This window comes from Tympanuchus pallidicinctus, unplaced genomic scaffold, assembly GCF_026119805.1.
Source record: "Tympanuchus pallidicinctus isolate F22 unplaced genomic scaffold, pur_lepc_1.0 scaffold13, whole genome shotgun sequence".
Lineage (NCBI taxonomy): Eukaryota > Metazoa > Chordata > Aves > Galliformes > Phasianidae > Tympanuchus > Tympanuchus pallidicinctus.
The window spans coordinates 16,026,149-16,047,508 of record NW_026294648.1 but is presented as its reverse complement, the minus strand read 5'-3'; the positions used below and the strand labels follow the sequence as shown (position 1 = coordinate 16,047,508).

General features: G+C 46.7%; 1 protein-coding gene across 3 annotated transcripts; it reads left to right on the top strand.

The window, feature by feature from the left end:
• The first annotated feature begins 1,143 nt into the window (after positions 1-1,143).
• LOC128075999 (protein FAM162B-like) lies at positions 1,144-17,433 on the top strand. Of its 3 annotated transcripts, XR_008204190.1 has the most exons (7): positions 1,144-1,602; positions 2,113-2,184; positions 3,564-3,660; positions 4,567-4,675; positions 5,352-5,469; positions 6,349-13,301; positions 13,567-17,433. XR_008204190.1 is itself a non-coding variant. In XM_052673241.1 (6 exons), exons 1-5 carry the CDS (start codon positions 1,437-1,439, stop codon positions 5,457-5,459), a joined length of 552 nt encoding a protein of 183 aa, XP_052529201.1. In that variant the 5' UTR covers positions 1,381-1,436; the 3' UTR covers positions 5,460-5,469; positions 6,349-6,461. The 3 variants fall into 3 exon arrangements, 1 of the variants encoding a protein (XP_052529201.1); XR_008204191.1 differs by lacking the exon at positions 13,567-17,433 and having other exon boundaries at positions 1,367-1,602; positions 4,539-4,675; positions 6,349-6,461; XM_052673241.1 differs by lacking the exon at positions 13,567-17,433 and having other exon boundaries at positions 1,381-1,602; positions 6,349-6,461.
• Positions 17,434-21,360: the final 3,927 nt, after the last annotated feature.

Below are 21,360 nucleotides of genomic sequence, written 5' to 3'. Positions count from 1 at the left end.
ATTAACAGTGGAGGTTTTGCTTGGGGCCAGGAGCTGGAGCTGCATCTGTCTCACATCTTTCATCCTCTCAGCCATAAAAGAACATCTCTGCCAACATCCTGAGCTCTGTTCCCTTGCAGTTCCTCCCTTCACAGTCAGGCACACTTTGGTTATCTGCAGTATTGCTCTTGATGGTATTATTAAATAGTTCTGATCATTTTCCTGTTGGCAATGGCTTTTTCCTCTCAGATGGATTTTTTTTTTTCCCCTGGTTGTAAATCAGCTTTAGAGCCTCGTATGTTTAAGGAGAGTAAATACCTCAGTGCTCCAAATGAGACAAGTATTTTGCATTTTCATTTCCTGACCCATCAGGGAGAGTTTCATGCAAAATGCAAGAGAAACATCAAAATGATGAAACAGCAGTGTTTATGGTTTGATCTCTGGTTAGCACAGCTGATGTCAGACAAACTATCCAGTGCTCCTCAGACTTTGCAAAAAGTGAGCTCCAAGAGGGCAGACCCTTTATAGGTCATTTCTCAATGGCCAGTTGAGCTTGCTGACAAACACTCATCACCTGAGGTTTTGTATGTTTTTTTAGTTTACTGATTTGATGAGATCTGAAAACCAAGGGATGAATCTTGCCCGAGGAGGACAGGCTGAGAAGAGAAGGCTCTGGGAAGGGCTGGGAGTAACCTGTCAGTACCTACAGGCCGTAAGGAAAGAGGGGACAGACTCTGTAGCAGGGTCTGTAGTGACTGGACAAGGGAAAATAGTTTCAAAGTAAAAGAGGGGAGATTTAGATTGGATATAAGGAAGAAGTTTTTTTCCAATAAGGGTGGTGAGGCACAGGTTGCTCAAAGAGGCAGTGGGTGCCCCATCCCTGCAGACACCCAAGGTCAGGCTGGATGGGCTCTGAGCACTGATGGAGCTGTGGGTATCCCTGCTCAGTGCAGGGAGTTGGACCAGATGGCCTTTCAGGGTCCCTTTTAACTCCAACAATTCTATGCAACATCAAGTTTGGTTTCCTTTCACCACACCACGTTTATTCTGATAGCAAGGAAACCTTTCCTCTTCCCAAAGGTTGTTTAACAGGACTGATTTGCAAGGTTATTTTTTAAGCTGCGAACAATTATAAACTCTGACTGTGATAATTAACAGTCACAAAGCTTATCTTTGGGGAAAGCATAGCATGCAGTCCTATTTTAGTCCTATTATAACGAGGAGGGAGAAAAATAATGTCAACCTGCACCAGTACTCAGAGCAGGAGCCTTGTGGAGTGCCTGCGTAGGGCATGAGCTGCCATGCAGCACGGGAGGTGTGTCATTTTGGCAAACAGAGAATGTTGTGACGCAGAATCAAACTGTCAGCAGCCAATGTGTGAAAGGGTGTTCCTCCCTTCTCACAGGAAGTGATAGTTTTGTAAGCCCAGGGTCAGCCTTCCGAGACGGTCCACCAGGATGCTGGGGAGGATTTTGGGCCGTGGTCCAGTGGCGTGGTGCAGGTGGGGGGCTCACCTACACCCCTGGGACCTCCATGCTGTTCCACCACTGCTGTGCTGTGCCAGAGGTGTCGGGAACAGAGCCAGGGTTGCGCAGGGTGCAGTGCTGCAGACAGCTGCTCCAGGTGGGTGGAAGTTCTTTGGTCGCTGTTTTGTGCTGCAGAATGGGGGGAGAAGGGTTTGTGCAGGGAACAGCTGGGAAATGATCCCCGTTCTGTGCTGTTGCATTGCTGTGTTGGTGCTATGGATGGTTTTGGGGATACGGAGACAATTGAGAGTTCCAAGTAGAGGGAGAAAGGTTTTTTTTCTGTGTATTAAATAGTTCTGCTGCTGTGGTGGCAAACACAAAGTGATGCCTTATGTCCGAGAATCTGTTAGCTAAAAAAGAAAGTGAAAGTTCCTCCTTGCAGCTTGCTGCCAGCTTTCTGTAGGTGGGTGGTGCAATCCCCATTCCCACAGGTACAGTGCTACCACATCCCATCCATCCCCACCCAGAGCACTCTGGAAACCAGCGATGTGCCAGTTCAGAAGGGGACACTGCAATGCCTCAGTGCAGCGACTTCCAGGCAGTGGATTTGTTTGTTGCTCCTTCCAATGATAATGATGTTCCTAACCGTGGTTGCACATCCTTCCAGGCTGGTCTTCCCACCAAGGAGCTGCTTGGTGCCCACTGCAGATGAGGTTTCTGCACCAAATTCCTCGCCCTGGTGAGTACAGACTGTGGGGCTGCCAGTGCTGCCACTGGTCTGCAGCATGGGACTTTACTTTACCCGTATCTCCTTGGGATTGAAACCTGTCCTTTTAGCAATCTGCCCATCTGCTGATCAAATTCAGACTCATTGATATTTCAGATTCACCTCTGGTCTCCCTGGCACTGTTGGAAAAAAAAAAAAAAAAAGTAGGAGAAGAAATAGATTAAATTTACCTGCACTGTAAGGATGCCAAGATTTATACCTGGAATTGTTCAGCCTTTTATCACCCCTGGTGTGCATGAGCAGGTGTGGAACAAAGGCAATCAATGTGATTTCACCATCTCAGTGCAGGCAGGGAGAGATGCTCTGTGCTCTCAGCAGCAGCCAGACGGTATGGGATACTCAGACCATGCATCTTTCTGTCCATCCCTTCCTGCATGGCTTGGTCACCCACAGCATGCTTCTAAATACCAGTCCCACATCACAGGGCACCATCACCTAGCATCTTGTTTGCACCCTGCCTGGGTGTGCAAGCAGTGGTTGCCTATACAGGTGCACAAGGCAAAAGCCAGCATTTGGGCTGGCTTCCCCTATTTCCAAAGGGGACTGTGGCCTCACTGTGGCCTGTCATTGCTCTTGTTTCCATCAAGAGGCGCTGGAGTCCCTTTCTCATTATGCTCACAGTGACAGCATGCTAATGACATCGCTGCAGCACTCTTCTGGGGTGTCATGTATCATCATTAGAGTACAGCAACCTGGTACCCAGCTTGCATGAGAACGACAGCCTCCCACCAGGCTGTACTTTCACAGACCTCATCTCTCCATCAGTCCTTTCTGAAAGAGATGCTGTGGAGGAGTTACTGGTGCTGCTGGCAGTTTGCTGAATTCCCTGTTGGAAAGCAGGAGGCAAGCAGGGTGACAGCATGCTGTGGGGTGGGTGCTTGCAGCCCCACATCTCTTCCCTTCAGAACAGGGAAGACTGGGGAGATTTTTAGTTTAAAACCTACCTGAAATAAAGAAAACTATTTTTAAAAACGAGTAAGTTCTAAATATAACAAAGCATCTCATCCCAGCTGCTGGTTCTTATTGACATTAGAAAGCATGTTTGGCTCTCAAAGAATAGAAAAGTGCTGTTCTAAACTTTAGGACCCCTTCCCCCTTAACTGTATTGGTGTTGGCACAGCTGCGCAGGGACTGGTGGGGTCACCATCCCTGGAGGAGTCCAAGAACCGTGGGGAGGTGGCACTGTGGGATGTGTGGGCATGGTGGGGTGGGATTGGACTGGGTGATCTTAGAAGTCGTTTCAGCCTTGTTGATTCAATGGCTTCTTCTTTTTTTTTTTTTTTTAATTCTTAAGCTTTGCTCACTCTTTTCTTTTGCAAAATCTCTTCAAGCATTCAAAAATGAAAGAAGGCCTACAAATTTTGACAAAAAGGTGTTGGTGTGGGCAGGACGCTTTAAAAAGGAGGAGGACATTCCCAAGTACATAACGTAAGTAGACCTTTTTTTCTTTTGATATTAATTTAATTTTGCTGAGTGGTACTGTTGGAGGTGAGCATACAGATTGAGACCCCAGCCTTCTTAGTCAGAAGGCTGCTCACATGGTTGGTATTTGTGGACTGCCATGCCAATGATGCTTACAGCTTCTGGTGTCCGAAAAGAATCCCAACTGTTGGGAGCATGAACTTCTTGTTTTGCCTCTGATGTAAATTGGGTTCGCTTATTTTTGTTGTCATCCATTTCAGATTCATCAGAAGTGTTTTTTGCAAGGAAGTGGCTCTGTAGTTCAGGAGTCACCATGGTAAAATGTCATCCACATTGGTTTTTTACAGGTTTTGCTAGCTTTTATTAAAGGAACGTTAGTGTTATTCACAGATCTGGTGGAAGACGTCTGCAAAGAGTTCCTGGTTTCTGGTCTGTGGTTTTACCCACAGATGATCTTGCTGGTCGTTTCCAACCTTGCGATTCTACGATTCTAAATGACCCCTTTGTCAAGGTATTTTGTTACAGGGTTGTGTTTCATTTCAGAGTCCCATTGCCCCCTGCCTTGTGGGGTCCTTAGGGGTTGGCCTTTCCTTTGCAGACATAATGGAATCCACAGCTGGATGTGATTTCATGAATGACTCAGGCCTTGCAGTCTCTTGCAAGCTTGAGTGGTCAGATAAATGCTGTGAGTCACTTGTGGAAGGCGATGGAGATTTCTCAGCAGTGGATGTGAGAAGCTGCTTGGGACGATGACTCTGGATGGATGGTGGTCATCTGCTCCTGCTCAGCCTTCCACTTCGTGGTGCACAGACAGGCAGCTGTTGGAAGATTTGGGGATTCGTCACCCAGCTCCTCACAATCTCATTTCCCACATGCTGCTGCAGGATGGGAACTCTGCTCTGTCCTCTGCAGGTCTGAGGTTTTGGATGCAGCAAGGAACACTGTGAGGATAAAAGTTTGCTACATCATGATTGCACTGACCTTGCTGGGTTGCTTGGCCATGGTCATCACAGGCAAAGAAGTGAGTAATGTTTTTTGGGTAACACACTTATCAGGTGCTCTACGTGGGCTTTCTTTTTAAATAAGCACCCAGTTGACAGGCTTTGAGATTAAGTCCATATTAGCAATATTAGCATGGGATCTCTCTTGCCCCATTCTCCAGGGGAGAGGTTGGCAGGGGGAAGCACAATTTGCTTGTTAGAATGTTCCTTCTGGCACACTTCACCATAAACTCATGTGCTCAGTGCCTCCATATCACGGTGTTTCAGCAAGTCCAAAGGTTGTGGAGTAGCTCAGATAGTGTTGGCAGAGCCTGCTTCTGCCCTGTGGCCATGGGTAATGGGTTCCTGTGGTTCTGCCCAGCATGCCACCATGGCCACATGGCTGTGATGCTTCTCTTCTCCTGTGCCACATGTATGGAAGGAGGATCTGCAGCCAAATTGGCACGTTCTTGTTGCAAGTGCACTGTCCTACCTTCTTCCTACCTGCTCATGCACCTGTAAACATCATGAGGTGTAATTTTTCTGCTACTTAGAAGCTTAGAATGGTGAGAAATTGGTAAAATAAAGAAGCACATTCATGTCTTTCATCATGAAATATCAGAGGAGAGTGGGGTGTCAAAGCAAGTGGTGCAAACGAAGGGAACTTTGGTGGTAGGAAATGTATGCATGCAATGTTTTCACCATTTCTTTCCAAAGGCTGCTAAAAAGGATCACACACTGCTGAGGGTGAATGAAGAGAAGAAGGCTAAATGGAGGGCTGAAGCAGAGAAAGATCATGAGGCAGCTGCTGTGAAGGCACAATGATCAGGAACAGGTTTGCTTTAACAGCGGGAGAGAAGTGATTTGCACACATACCATATGTACCTGTCTTCCTTTTACTCCTTGGATCTTTCCGCCTGCAACTCTCTCAGAGTAAAGACTGCTCCATGTGAGCTGTGAAGTTCCGGTGGAAACCCCAGCAGCTTCCTTCTGTGGCCTCTGGTCTTTGGTACTGGGTTCAGCTAAAATAAAGACACCTCCTATGAGCTGGGAAGTGTGAGGGCGATGGGTGGAAGATTGCACAGCTCAGGATCCATTCCTCATGGTGCTGCTGCTGCTCAGCGTGGTCTTTGCAGGCAGGAAGGATGCAACCCTATGTCAGAGAGCATCCCAGGCTGTGCAATTCCTCTAGTGCACACAGGCTTGGCCAAAGGGATCTGGGGCAGAGGGAGAACAGGTCTGAAATATGTCCTCAAACCAAGAAGAGGTCTCTTCCTCTGACTCTGCTGTCATTGCTGTCCCACCCCTCTCCTTAGCCCCTCACAAGGACACATGAGCAGGTGGAGGGTATGAGCAGCCCTGGTGACTGAATCGGGCCAAAAAGCCTTTGGGTCAGAGGAGCTGCTGTGAATGTGGGGTGGCAACATGGGCTCACGGCGTGGTTTGGTGATGGTGGACAGCTGCCCTCCCAGGAGCAGGGATCCTGGTGAGGTGCACTGCCCATCCTGTTGCACTTCGTTGCTTTGCTTTTTCATCTTCTGCTTCCAGTCGTTGGCATGGAAGCTCCCTAGCACTTGCTTAGTTGTGATTTTAGTTAGGATTAATTGCTAATAGATGGTTTGCTAAAACTGAATTCTTTCTAATCACCATAGTTCATTAACTCATAATAAAACAGCTGTCCAATTACATCTAAAACAAACACTTCTCTTCACAGCTTCATTTAAAGTGTCACCAAACTCTGAGATGATGCTTAATGGGAGAGATCCTCGAAATATTGAAAGTTCCATTTTCATAAAGTCATTAAACTTTAAGACAGACCTCAGCTTACCCCTGTGGTCCGAGTCTCCGTGCATCATTCATATCATAGAATCATAATGTTGGAAAAGACCACTAAGTTCATCAGGTTCAACTGTGAAATCATCATCATCAGGCCTGCTAAAACAGGTAAACCCTTAAGACCCATAAGTTGAGCCCACAGAGCTGGATATGCTGCATGGGGTACCAAGGGATGTGGAGCAGCAAAACCTGCCATCTCATCCCAACCACCAAAGGAGGTGGCAAACGCTGTAACCGTCTCAGCCTTTCTGCTACACATAATCACACCAGGGCTTGGCTCTGCTGCTGCAAGGTTTGTTACCTGGACCACGTATACTTGGTTCCAGCAGTCTGGAAGATTCCATGGAGGTGTTTGGGTTTATTGTGCCAAAAATGATGGTCCACTCATCACTGGTGTGTCACTCCATGAAGAAGCTGCTGGCAAGGATGAGCTCTTCCCTAGGGTTTGGGGTCAGTGCTCAGCAGCTGTTGGGCTCTTGGGCTCCTGGATCTGTAGTCTTTCGGTATTTGGTAGTGGAGGTTTCTTCCTTCTGCACACCTGTGGAGGATGAGGAGCTGTGTGAGGGGACGATACATCTGTCACATCTTGGTGTTTGCAGCCCTTGTTTCTAACTCACAGACTCATGCAGTACAAATTGTAAGAAGTGATGTCTGCTCCCTGCAGTATTCCTCACACTGCATCTCAGAAAAGTAAAAATAATGGTCTAGGACAAGTGCAGAGTGAGCAAGTCTCTGATGAGAAGACAGTTCTGCTGGCACAGGTAATCGGTGCTTGTTGGGTGGATGTGACCTGGTTTCCTTGGTTAGTGCACTAACCTGGAAGAATTTCCTCAGAGTTAATGTTCACGTGGGGATAAACTAAAACACTCAGTCCCCTGGATAAGTTCTGAATTATTAAATTGCCTTCTTGGGCCCTTGCTAAGAGGACACATGTAACATTTAAAGGAGCCCATTCTGATGCTCATAAACAAAATCACTTCCACATTCTGGACTTCCCTGACTAAAGCAGAAAAGGAGATGGCTACAACTGTGATCAAAGAACAAACACATTAACAGTGACTTGTTCTGTTCTGCACTTTCCTGTGCCTGGGAGAAAACAAATAAGCAGCCAACCCATTTCAGATATGGGCTATTTTCAAATCCTCTCGAATAACCTTGGTCTCTGTTGTGTAGTGCATAAAGCTGCTGCACTACACGTTGTCAGTAAGAAGAAGGAAAAATCAATTCCTCCTCCCTGATCCATTGACGATGGGCCATCTTGGTTTGATCAGATGACCCAGCTGCTTTTGGGCTCTCACAAAGAGCAGTGAACATTATGTAAGGGATAATCCTTTTCCAGTGCTGGCTACAAGATAATTCATTTTAATATAGCAGTATTCACCCTCCAAAATCAATCAGATGAATCACTGGCTTGTACTCTGCTGGTGTAGCACAGCCTCATCTGGAGCCATTCCCTGTAGTAATGGGAGATGCCAGCAGAGGACATTGTGCTGATGCCTCTCCAGCAGTGGGACTTAGCACTGCTCACTAAAATCAGTATCTGTTTGCAGAGTCCTTTGACTCTCCTTTGGAAAAGCTTCTAATTAACACAGCTTCCAAATCCTCACCACCTTGGGCTAGTGGCGTTTTTTACTTCTCCTCCATCTATATTGCTTCAGAGTCACGCCTGATCCCAGTCATTTAAAAAGGAGGCAGAAGTTGTTGTTAGGAAGAAGTGATTCTTCCCTTTTTCAAAAACATGCCATGTATTTCCCCAGCCTGGCCTTAAGGCAGGGATGGAGCTGGGAGCACTGCTTTGCCACTAGGCTCAGGCATTGGAGGTGAGTCTTTTCAGCTCTCACCTCCTTGTTTATCCCTCTGCATCAGAAGGAAAGAAAGCTTCCCCCCTTGTAGGGCTTTTGCCATTTTAATAAACTCCTACGTAGAAATGGCTAACAATGGGCTGTAGGCTGGTGCCAGAGAGCTTTGTTTCATAGTGATCGCTGGGGAATATTTTGCTTAGTAGCTGGAGTTTACCTAATTCTGCTTCCATTAAAATCAATGTTGTGATTCCTCCTGGCTGTGGATTAGAGATATTATCCACTGCTTTTGGAAATCCATCTGTTTTGCAGAAAATTGCCTTCCCCAGGATAGCTGTGGGGCAGCAATGGATGCACCCGAGCTTTCTTCTGCTGCAGTGATGAGGTCTCTGATGACCTCCCAGTGCATCAGACAGAATGTGAGATGGAAAATTTGAGCTCCAGAGATCCTCGACCCTTCCTTGCTCATTTTGCCTCTCTTTTTGACTCATTCGGGAGTTTATAGTGACACTTGGTTTCCTCCCACCCATCTGCTACGAACTGCTCCTCTCTGGTATGCATTAGATCCCATGCTGTCCTGCACTTGCAGGATCCCTGATTTCCCTAGATGCAAGCAACATCTTGCCATTCAGATCTCATTTTAAAGCCTTTCCTGTTTAAAGTCTTCAGCATTTTTTCTCCCACCAAGCTGGAAACTGCTGCTCATTTAAAGGCAGATTGCACCCACACTCAGCTTCCAGGCTTTGGACGTTGTCTTCACTATGGAGTAGAAAACATGCCATCTCAGCTCTTTCCTGTGTGCAGCCGGTTGTCCCTCCTTTGGAGCTGGATTCCTGCTATTTTCAGAACCCTGTTGTTTCTGACTGTTGCTTGGTCGGTGTCACTGGCTTACTGGCCCATGGGGTGAGGCCCACTGGGTTTGCTCCTGTATCAAGAGATTTGCTAAGGTTAGAATCCTCTTCATAAACAATCAAAGCGAATGTTATTAGCACTGAATCAATAACCTAGTCTAGTACTTTCGTGAGAAGATCTAAGAGCTGTTCAGACTTTTACCAGCTACTCTGGGGAATCCCAGTGCACAGTGGTGTTGCTGCAGAGGCTGTGTTGCTCTGTGCCTGAGGCTCCAATGCCTGCAGGAGCAGCATGACTGCAAGGCTGGGGGAAAGCTTTTGTTCCTTGGATCTGTTCAAAGGAGATTCAAGGTTGAAGGCCTCCTTTTTCCAGCCTCATGCTCCCTTACTGCAGCAAATAAGCTGTGGCTGCTGCTGGCCCAAAGGAGAGCTGTGCAGCTCACACCCATAGTGACTGCAGAGAGAGTTTAAATGCAGCTCTCCTGTTTGAATTTGGCACGAAGTCATTCTAGCCTAGCAGGGAAGCAAGACCAATGCTCAATAATTTGAATTAATTAAAGGATCATTCATTAATGCGCCGAGGTAGCGTTAAAGCAATTTTCCATGGTTAAGTGGTTTGACAGTCATTAGGGCTGTATGATTTATTGCAAAACCAATGTGACTGTCAGATGAGGAGTAGGTAAGTCCTGAAAGGCTCAGCACTCCAAATGGAGCATTGCACCTCTCTGCTCTGCCCAGCCATGCTGGTCCCACACCTGGGCTCTTCACAGAGGCAGCTGCTACACAGAAACCTGGAGCTTGGATCTGATTCTTCCTCTAGAACATTGCATCTCCCCAGTGAGGAGATCCAGGCCTTCTGCTGTTTGGTCATGGGCTGTTATTTGCTGGGTGTGTGAGGGCTCAGGAGGGGAGGAGGGCAAACTGAAACAGGATTTAGCTGAGCTCACTCGTGGCTTATGCATGCTCTGCAATGTGAGCTGTTCATAGCAACTGCCAGGGAGGCTAGACCAGAAAATCAAGGGATCTGCATGCCAGTTTGTAATATGCAGATGAGAGATGGTCAGGAGACTTTTTGTAGATGAAATAGAAACCAAAATAGCCCAATGAATTAGTCATATGCTAATTACAATCATTGGTTGGTGTTTCTGCAGGCTGTATTAATGCACTGCAAATCACACACAGCTCTGTTAGCTGTTTTCTCGTGATCCTGGCATCATCCTGTAACAGATTTCTAACATCAGAGCTAAAGGGCATCCTCTAGGGATGCAAAAGTGCCATTAAAGCAATGCTGCTCCAGTCTCCATAACAGTTTCACACCGTACCAAGGGGCCAAAATCAGGCTTGAAAGGTGGGAAGTTAAACACCCAAGCATTTTCCTTGACAAACCTCAGTGTGAAGTAAAAGCACGACCATTGCCCATTGTGTTCTCCCACTCATTTCCATTTTTCTCCTCCCAGACCTGCTGTGTGGGCTGTGCAGGGGATGCTGTGAGCTGAGGACCCACTGCTGCACACGTGAGCTGGGGAGGCTGCGGGGCTGCACGCCCTGTGCTCTGACACTGCAGAAATGGGCAAAGAGCTGCCTGTGCAGCTGCAGCATTCCATGTGCCACCTCCCACAGCCTCTCCGTAGCTGTCAATATGTACTGACTGAGGAATTTTGATCTCCTTACTGCTTTTGCTGAATGCACTGCGAGGCATTTTGAGCTCATTGCCATTGAAGTCCAGGTGCCTGTGGGCTTCCACCTGGCTGTGGAGCACACAGGTGTCCTGCTGAGATGCTATCTGGGAAGGAAACTGCACAGGGTGAGGAGCAGAGAGCTCCTGGATGTCACCTGGTGTCCTTCAGCCCAGGCCAAGCTCTTAGCTGGCACCTGGGTGCTGTGCAGCAGATGGTGCCATGCTCCAAAGCCTGGCTGTGAGAGCCCAGCTGCTATGTGCAACCCAGGGCAGCATCAGCTCTGCAGCTCACGCATGAGCTGCAGTGCCACGACCCACCTGCCCTGGGGGTGACAGGGCTGGGGACAGGATGCCCAGCTGCAGGGACCCTCCTGCTCTCATGTCCTTATTCTGCTCACCCTGACAGCTGCTGGGGTTCATACAGGCTTCCCACAGCTCATAGGCTGCAATGTTTGTAGGGTGAGACATTGGCCTTTCATTGAGAAGCTCAGGATGTACAGTGACTGCTTTATGGCTGTTCAGCCTTCTCTTCAGGAAGAAGTAGGACACAGAGCTCTGCAAAGCAGCCTGAGCTCTGGTATTTTATTTTGGTTTGATTAGAAATGATAATAATAAAAAGTCCCAGCAAAAGTGTGTCTGAATATGAGCTTGAGTCACCCACCTCCACAGTCACTTTCTGTGCACACAGCAATGCACCAGCCTGGAAAATGATTTGCAATATACCTCAGGTTTGTTTCTTTTTTTTTTTTTTTCCCCTTTTACACATATATTTACATAAAGGAAAATAAAATCTCTGCAGCCAGCCTATCTTTATCTCAAAAGCAGGTTTCCCATGAGACAGAATGAAATAGTGCGGATGTCTCATCTGATGGATGAATGATGAGAATTTCACTTTCAGCCCTGTGGAAAGAAGGTGGAAGTTTTGAGCTGGCAGCTGAGGTGCTGCTTTTCTACCACCTCTGCAAAGTGGAGGATCTAACCCTGCCTGCCTCAATGGCTCCCAGAGGATGCTGATGCTATTTCACTCATTTCAGAGGGAAGGAGGTGAGGGATGTGGATGGCTCGAGGTCTCCCAGCAGCAGTTCCTTATGTCCCACGGTGGTGCTCAGACAACTCCAAACCTGTTGGAGAGAAGTGCATTCAGTTTTACACATTCTGTTTGCCCCACGTGCTGTACTTGTTGTGGCATGTGCTGGACTCAGTAGGCACATGTGTGGGTGCTGCCAGGGCCCTCACATCCCCAACCTTCAGCAAGGAAGGAGCAAGAGCTGCTTTCCCTGCTGTGCCAGATGTAGGGAATGCATCACATGCAACACAGCTGAGTAATGGGGCTGTGCAATTCAGCATGGATGCTGTGAGAGGGGACAAGTGCAAATGTGGGCTGTCATGGGCTGCATCCATTTTTTTTTCTTTTAGAGCAGAGGCCTCCGAAAGGGCTCTGGTTCCAAGCTTGTGGCTGGCTGTGAGCCTCCCTCTGCCTCCCTGCTCCCTGTTAATGTTTCCATCAGCAAGAGAAAGTGGTTGGAACTGTTTTTACAGGGATCGTGACCTGGAAATTAAGGCAGCCTTCTGCATGTGCTCACCCAATCCAAAAGCCTTGGCCAGGTTGGGATGCTCACACAGCCATCGATGCTAGCTCAGTGCTTCCCAGGCAGCAGTCCCCCCTGCTGCTCTGTATGCAGGAGTACTCCTATAAACAGCCATAAAACCATGTACTTAACCAATAAAACGGGCATAGGAGCTCTGATATCCACACACCAGAGCCAAGATAATGGCTCTCTTGGAAACTAGCCCTCTACGTGGGCTGAAAGAATGTGATTTCTAACTGCACAGCCATTAACCCCCATTACCCCCCCTGCTGTCCCTCTGTGCTCTGCATCCTGAACCAGCCCTCAGCCCACCCTTAGAGTACCCAAGTCCCTGCACTGATCCTGCTGAGCGTCTGCAGCTGGGACCCTCTCATGCAAGAACAGAGCAGCAGTGCTCTGCCTGTTGGAAAACCCAGCCCAAATTACCGAGGTGCAGGAAATGCAGCTCTCCTGCTTCTCCCACACCCCTGGGGCACTCAGGTGCTTGCCAGCTCGGTTGTTCGCTTGGCTGGGCACAACGGGAGATGTGTTTGTTGCTTGAGCTTTTCTAGCAATTTTCCTTGAACTGCATGGGATCAGCAAGGAGCTGCAAACTGGGATTTTCAGCCTGGCTTTGAGGGGCGGTCAGGGCTGAACTGCAACCCTCAGGCTCCAGTACCGACACCGATACCCTTCCAGCGACCTTCCATCTCTGGCAGAGGGGAGCGGGGCTCCTCCCATCATTTTAGAATGCAAACCCACCGCTTGACATCTGTAGGAAGTTAACCTCGGTGCAAGAACCACTTTAGCGACTCCTATTTTAATTGCCTGGAGAATAGATGTTAACCTAGCTTGAAACTCGAGGCAGATTTGCATAACAACGGATCTAAAAGCTGCGCTCGCTCCCACAACCCGCACAGGGAAACGTGTTTCTGGTAGGTTTTATGTTTTAAGTGCTTCTAACAATGGAGCAATTCAGTGTTTAAGTACAATTTTCAGGTCCTCCAACAAGAGCCTGCTGTTGGGGAAAACGCCCTCCTGGCATTTCCCCATTTCCAAAATGTTTCTTTCTGAAGTTGTCCTCTGAAGCCCGGACACGTTTTAGAAAAACTTTCTTCTCCCTTTGGCTTATCACCGTGTGACTTTAAGATTTAAGCCATTCCAGAATACTGTTTTAATTCTTTTCTTACTTTCTTGTAGCGGAAAAATCCATTAAGCTCAGATTCAGCCTCACCAACGCGAGCAAAACAGCTTTTATTAACGCCTTAGCTGCGATGGGGGAGAACTCCAGGCTGTCAGCTGTGACTGCAGGAAGGCTCTGGGTGCTGTGCTCAGGATGCATAATAAAAAAGGATGAGGAATTGCACGTCAACATGTCAGAGGAAAGTGAGGACACGAAATACTGTTTACCAACGTTGTGCTTCAGTCAGGATGGGAAAGCTGTCAAATGGGAAGGACAGAACAGAGCTTGAGTTTCTCTCTGGTTGGGCTTTCCTGTCCCTCTTTGACTTCTTTTTTTCCCCTTCTTTCATGCTGGCAGCACTGGGTTGCTCTGGTTGTGTTTGGCAGAGGCTATAGGAGTCCCATGATGACCCCTAGTTCTGTGCCACCTGTGCCTGCTGTGCTGTGACCTTGCTGTGACCGTGCCATGCCATGCACATCCCCTCTGCCACACAGCCACCAGGCAGGGTTGGTGTCAGCTCTGTTCTGCTCAGCTCAAATGTGTGCAGACATTTCCTCTCCTGCTTCATTTTACAGTGCTCTTCGTGATGAATTTCCATTATGTGTTTGGGCAGATGCTGAGCATAGCCCCAGTTTAATCAGGGATGCAGGAAGACAGCATGTTCACACCTTGCAGAAGCCACGATCTCCTGATCTTCTCTGCCAGAAATGCAGCATTTTCATATATTATTTTATAATATATTAAAATATTTTAATTATTTTTAAAGCCATTCTCTGGTTACCATGGTTTCAGGGAAACAGAGGGCTGGCAGTGCTGGGAGATTTCCCTGGCCATGCCATGGAGCTGTTTGGCTGAGGGTTCCTGTGCCAGCGTTGTCACCTGCACTACCTCCAGGACACAGCGAGCAGCATCCTTTGCATGCACCTCAAGGGATTCCTTGGCTGCAGAGTGGTTGCAGAGAGGACACCTGCCCTGCAGATTTGCAATGCACGTGTGCAAGCCAGGCACCTTACACCTTCAGAAAAATGTAGTGATGTGTTTGCAAAAAGCCCTGCTGGTCTGCACCCCTGGTATTAGAAATGCTGTCACCTCCGGGGCAATCTGAGAGGATTGCAGCTCTCAGGTGCCTTTCAGAAGGACTCTGACAGCTTAAGAAATGCCCTCGGAACAGTTCCTGCTTTCCGTGCTGGCCAGTATCATGCTGCTTAATCACTTTTAAAGTTCAGAGAATCCATAATCTGGCTGGAAAATGTGGAGAAAGCAAAATTTGCTGGAAGAGAGGGCAGAGAGTGAGCTCTGAGGGTAGGACTGCTGCCTTTTAAATAGGCATTTGTTAGTGCAAAGTGGAGTTTGTGTAGGAGCTGTAAGTATATACATGTTTCCTTGGCCTTGCTTTCCTTTTGAATGAAGATGATTCATTTGATTTTTTCACTGCTTTTTCCTTCCACAATCATTTTTGAGATCAGGGATGGTGCCTTATGGAAGCAACATGGGGCAGTGAAGGCAGAGGATCTGAGGAGAACAGGAGGACCTTGCTCCTCCTCCTCAGCCACCCACTCTTTCCAATGCCAATAGCACCATATTGCAAGGGAGAAAACCCATCCCACAGCTGGCACAATTCTGTGAATGCATAAGTGACATGAACCAGGGCTAGTTATGATGAACAGCAGAAATAAAAAGGAAGAATTTGATCCTTTGCACTTTCCTCGCTGAGTTAATGGCAACACTTCAAACCTAGCACCATTAAAGCATTCAGGAAAATAGCAGCTCATATAAATGCAGGGCAATTCCTGCTTCTGTGTGGACCAGAGCCACCAAAATGATTCTTCCCATGGCACCGGCTCCTCCATCACCATCAGAGTGAGTCTAAGAGGTAAAAATAGAGAGGAAGGAAGAAATGTATCCACCTCCATTTCTTTTTTTCTTTTTTTTTTTTTTTCCTAACCAAATTGAATAACCTCCACCAGGGAGCTCCTTCCACTTCTAAATGGTTGAATGAAGGTCCAATTTATTTCCTGTCACACTCTCCCATGCTCCGATGTGATGCGATCTGCCCTGTGAGCACTGAGTGGGTTCTCCTTGAGCCATCTGCATCCCCTGCGCACACTGCCAGCTCCTTTTTATCATTTTGATTGGTTGGTTTGGTTTTGGAAATAAATCCTATGTTTCCATAATCTCCTGGGGTCATCACCTGTTCCAGTCAAGGAAATGCAGTATGAACTGTTACTGTAGATCCTTTTCTCAGACATCCATTGCAGTTCTGTCGCTGGTGCAAGGACACTGTCTTGTTCTTGTCGCAGGTGTATGGACAGGAAGGCAAGGAGAGGGTGAGGAAAGGGGTGGAGGGAGTTCACTCATTTGATGTGAGCAGATGAGACTAAGCCAGGAAGGGAAGAGCAAAATGTGGAAAGCAGCCTCATGCTGGGCTCCAGGGCCACTGAAGCTGCTGCAAACCAATGGAGCAGTGCAGAGTGCAGTGCAGAGAGACAGTGCTGGGTGCAGCAGCAGCTTAAGTTAGATGTTAGGGAGATATTCTTCACTCAGACGGTGGTGAGACCTTGGCAGAGGGTGCCAAGAGATCAGTGGGTGCCCCATTTCTGGAGGTGCCCAAGAGCAGGTTGAATGGGGCAGCCTGAGCTGGGGGGGAGCAGCCAGCCCACAGCATGGGTTGGAGGTTGATGAGCTTCGAGGTTCCTTCCAACCTCAACCTTTGTGTGCTTCTGTGATCCTTGTCCCTCCCCAGCTGTGCTATGGGTGTGCCATGTGTTCCCCACACAGATTGGCAGGGGAGGACATCTGAGCTGTGCTTTCACGTGTGCTATCACTCATGAAGTTGATGGACCTACGCTTGTTCTTGCAAAGAGAAACAAACAAAACGATCATTGCCATAGCTGTGAAAGAGCTCTCATGGAGTTATGACAAACACACTTATACTGTCCTCACTAATGATCTGCCCTGGAGAAAGAAATCCATTATGCATGAAGGCTGGGAAGACAAAGGGAGCATTGGTGTGTGGAACTGATTAGCTCAGGCTTTAATGTGCAATTGGGCTGGGGTTCTGCTGGCCTGGGACAAAGCACTGCACCACAGGCTATGGGTTGCACAGGGCTCCCTGTGCCCCGTGGTGTTCGTGGCTCATAGGTGTGCATGGGGAGGGGTCTTGTGCTCACTGCTGTGAGTGTGCAATTGGGGAATGGCATCTGTGCAAAGAGAGACCAGAGCCTGCTGTAACGCATGGCAAGAGCAAGAGGATGCGTCTGAATGTTTCCAGCTTTGCATGGAATCATAGAATTGGAGTTGGAAGGGACCTTTAAGGCCAACAGGTCCAACTCCCTGCACTGAGCAGGGACACCCACAGCTCCATCAGCGCTCAGAGCCCATCCAGCCTGAAATTGGGTGTCTCCAAGGATGGAGCACCCCCACCTCTCCGGGAACCTGTGCCAGTGCTTTACTAACTGTGAAAAAACTATTCCCTTATATCCAGTCTATCCAAAATTTTGGACGCATTGCTCTCCAAAAAGCTCTATGGAAACTGAGGAGCACATGTGGGTAAAAACAGCATCATCCTCCAGCACTGCACATGGCCGCAGTGCTGAGAGCTGCACAGCATGCATAAAATTAGCAACATTGTGTTTTTGTTTCCTCCTTTGATTAGGAAAGCTCGTTGCAAGTGGTGTGTTTAAACAGATATTATGCAGGATAGCGATAACCAGTTTTAAGTCATTATACAAGCAGTTTAATTTGATGTTGCTCTATAAATAATCTAAGTCTATTTGCATGCATATTCTGTTGACAGGAAGATAAAAACCATAATTCCTACAAACAACATAACGATGTTATGTCAGTAGCAAAAAAAAAAAAAAAAAAGAAGAAAAGAAGAAAAATCCAGCACTCAATGGTTCAGTCTTTACAGAACTTCATCAAATGCAGTAAAATTAAAAAAAGAGTATCCTTCCAGCTGCAATCTCCATGGAAATAGAGAGAAGGCTCAAATACAGTAGAGGAGGTATGTATTCTGTCTGATTTCTGTGTTTCTTGGAACAGCTCGTTGCATTGTTACAGCAAGCACTGTGCTTTCATGAGCGAGTTTTGCAAACAAAATAAACTTTGTATTTCTTTGACGATGCTTTGCTAGGATTACAAAGGAAGAAAACAAAACAAAAAACCCAGCTTTGTAGTTTGGCCAAGAGAACATCTTAGAATAGGTTTCTCTTTGCTGTGAGTCCAAATGCAAATCTGAACTCGGTGATGTGTCTTGTGGAGGAGTGAGCTGCCCCAGCACTGCTGCTGATAGGAAGCTCTGCCTCCAGAGCAGGATGGAAAAGGGCAAAGCCTGTCTTGCTGCTGCAGGAGGGAGTGAAGCCCATGGGGATGGGCACGACAGCTTCATTTGTACAGATGGCAAGGAAAAGTCTTTTTGTAGAAGTTTCCTGATGCGTGACTTGAAGCTGCTACATCATGCTGCCTCTGAACAGTTCATCCTTATTTCTGCTGTCCAGCCAGCAAAGCTTAGCAGATTTAAATTTGCACCAAATTGGATAAAATCAAGATGTACTGTAAGTTTCTTAAGTGTTAAGAGCTGACAAATGTGCAGATCTTTGATACTGTGCAAGAGGCATCCGGACCCAGAGATTCAAGCTTTCTGGACTGTAGAGTGCAAACCAATGCATCCATTTATTTCCATGCCAAATAAAAAAAATCACCTTTCCTCACTTTCTGTCACGGTGTTTTGTGACATTGGTTGATCTGGAGGTTTATTCATCCCTGTTTGCAGGATGAGCAGGGGGCACCTTCAGATCTCTCCCTTTGCACAGAAGGTGAATTCTTTGAGCTCATGCTGTTTGCTGCCTTGCAGTGAAGTTTTCTGGCCATCTTCCCTCACTGAAGTCTCCTGCTCAGTGGTGAGCACAGGAGCTTCACTCAGCACAGGGCATCCTGCTAATGAGGTCTAGGTTGATTCTCTTGCTAACTACATTAGGGAGAAAGTCTGTCCAGGTCTGGAAGGAAGCATAGAGGCAGGCTTAGCTGCACCCAGTCATGCTCACCTCAAGACCACTTCAGTTGGCCAACCCTATGGTACAAGACAACCAATGCATCCTGCAGAGCTGTCTGGCAGGTCCCAAAATCTTCGCTACGAAGACGTAACGATGGTGAAACAGAGATGGTGTCAGCAAACGGTGGTGAAACAGAGATGGAGTCAGCAAACCCTTTCACTAACTTCTATATTTCATTTTTTAAGAGTTAAATGTTGTTTGAAAAGAAAGTTCACCTTTTTACTGCTTTTACTCGCTGGGTTTCTTCAGAATGAGGCGCTGACGGATAGGAAGGGACTCTGCCTTTAGTGCTGGTCCATTAGGTCTGCTGTTTGTTCACTATTTATTAACCTCTCACTGCTTAAGACTTTGCTTTAATTTAACAAACAATTTCATCTGTCTGAAAGAGAAAAAAAAAAAGAAAGAAAGAAAAAAAAAAGATCATTTATTTTCCAAAGACCCATTTGCCAAGTCAGGGATGTATTGCCATTCTTTTGAGGCACAGCACTGGTGAAGAAAGTCATTGTGCTCTCTGGAGAATACACTTCATTCATTTCACAGTGGGTGGTTCTTGATTTTTCAAGTTGAGTTTCTTAATAAAAGATGCCTGTTGCTGGAAATAATAAGCTGGAGAATACTTCCATGCTGTAATTTAGCAAATAATCTTAGCACAGTAGTTAATAACCCAACCATTTTTGAGGCTGCACTTTTGAGATTCTGCATTTCAGTTTTGAGGTTACGAGAGAGAGCAATCTCTCATCAGTTCATAAAAGGCAAAGCTAAAAGAGGTGTTCTTGACTTGGAGCAGGTTGCCCAGTGAGATTGTGGGTTCCACTCAAGGCCAGGAAGCACTCAAGGCCAGGCTGAATGAATGGGGCTGTGAGCAACCTGGGCTACTGGGAGGTGTCCCTGCCACAGTAGGGGTTGGAACTACATGATCCTAAAGGTCCCTTCCAACCCAAACCATTCTATGATACTATGACTTGGCCAAAGCATCTTTTTGTTGCCAACCTTTAAGTGTTTCCAGTGTCGTATTACTTCTTCTTGCTTTTTGTTGTCACTGAAAATATGAATAAAGCAATGTAGAATATGTTGCTAATAAGGAAGGGAAAAAAAAGGAATTAAGAATGGGCAGCACAGGATTCCAGGCCAGCTCCAAAAGTAAAGTTGAGAAGTGAAAAAAAAAACAAAGTCAGTAGAAACAGCTGGAGGTGAATTTTCAGCTTGTTCATAGCTTTTGCAAGGAATGAGCTTAGAAAGGTGAACTTACCTAGAGTTAATGCAGGTGAGAGCTTGTGTCCCAGTCAATTTATTGCTAGTCTTCCATAGGAAAAAATCCATATGCCTATTGTTTGGTAGCCAGCACCTCTGTTTGTGTTGAGCTCAGGCTTGTAGTGAGATGTTTGTGCTACCTTTATTAAAGTAGATTTTCCAAAGAGAGGCACACACGTAGCTGACAGCTGGTCTGGGTAGGATTTATGTCTTCTTGGATCTAGGACATTCTCTCAGATTGGTAAACAACGACACTTTCCCTGTGCTTCACTGAACACATCTGGATGTGGAGTTATTAAGCAAATGTCCTTTGATTCACAGTAGGGAATGGTAAGGAGCTCTCTGTGGATTTACTGAATGGCATGCTATGTAAGAAGGCTAATAATTTATCAACATACAGTATGCATTTACTGAGCATCTTCAACTAAATTAGTCCCAGATCTGAAATAAAATATGAAGAGCAAACAGATGAGAATGAAAGCTATTTTAGTATGAGGCTCCTGGTCCCAGTGGCACAAATATGGGAGGTGGGAAGAACCATTCATGGCTGCTCCCATCCACCCAGGGGTGCTTCACTGACCCAGAGAGACCAAGAGGTGCCTAATTGACTCTGCTTTTTTAGCAGATGGCTGATTGGTGGGTTATTCGTGAATGCCATTCTCATGGTTGGATGGATCCCCACTGAAATCTGTCTGATGGGTATGGCTGGAAGCAGTGCTGAGCTTTGGTCTATTTGCAGAGGGGCTGTGGTAGGTAGAGTAGAAAAGCATGTGGCTCCTGGTGATGGCTGGGTGGACACACTGGGGGGTGGGTTCTCAACCTTTGCCATGGCAGGATCTCATTTTTTTTCTTATTGTTTTTGTTTGTTTTTCTACCTTCAGCATGAAGGCACTTGAAAGGGTTGCTGTGAAATCCTGCAGTTCTCATGAATTGCATTAAGCCAGGAAAGACTAAGGAGCCTTTCCAAAGGAAGCAGAAATGCATATGTATACCCATATTTGGGCCTCCAGCAAGCTGGGCTGTGCAGAGTTGTCTTCCCCAGTAGCAGCAAAAGGCTCTATCAGAACTGCACTGGTTTCTTTGCCATGCTGGACTTGGTGACATTGCCAACTGATTTCTACAATTCATATAATTCATTTATATGAGTCAAGAGGTTCATATAAATAATATATGAATAGTATATCAGGAGATACATGAATAAGCAAATATTCTCATATAAATTAAGCAAAATCTGGGGAAGTGAAGAGATGTAGAGCATCCCCACAAAAGCACTGGATGGGAAGGATTTATCCCACCCTGAAAATGACAGTGAGATGCAGGGATGTTGCCTCTGTTCAGCGCTGCTCATCTGAACACCTGAAACCACATTCCCAGGAGTGAATGAATGGCTTTTATGTGCTTTACCTCTTCCCAGAATCTTCTGATGTTTCTCATAGTTGTTCCAGATGGTAACTTCCTCAAAACCACAAATTATCAGCGCAAATTAAGATGGCTTAAGCTCTGAAT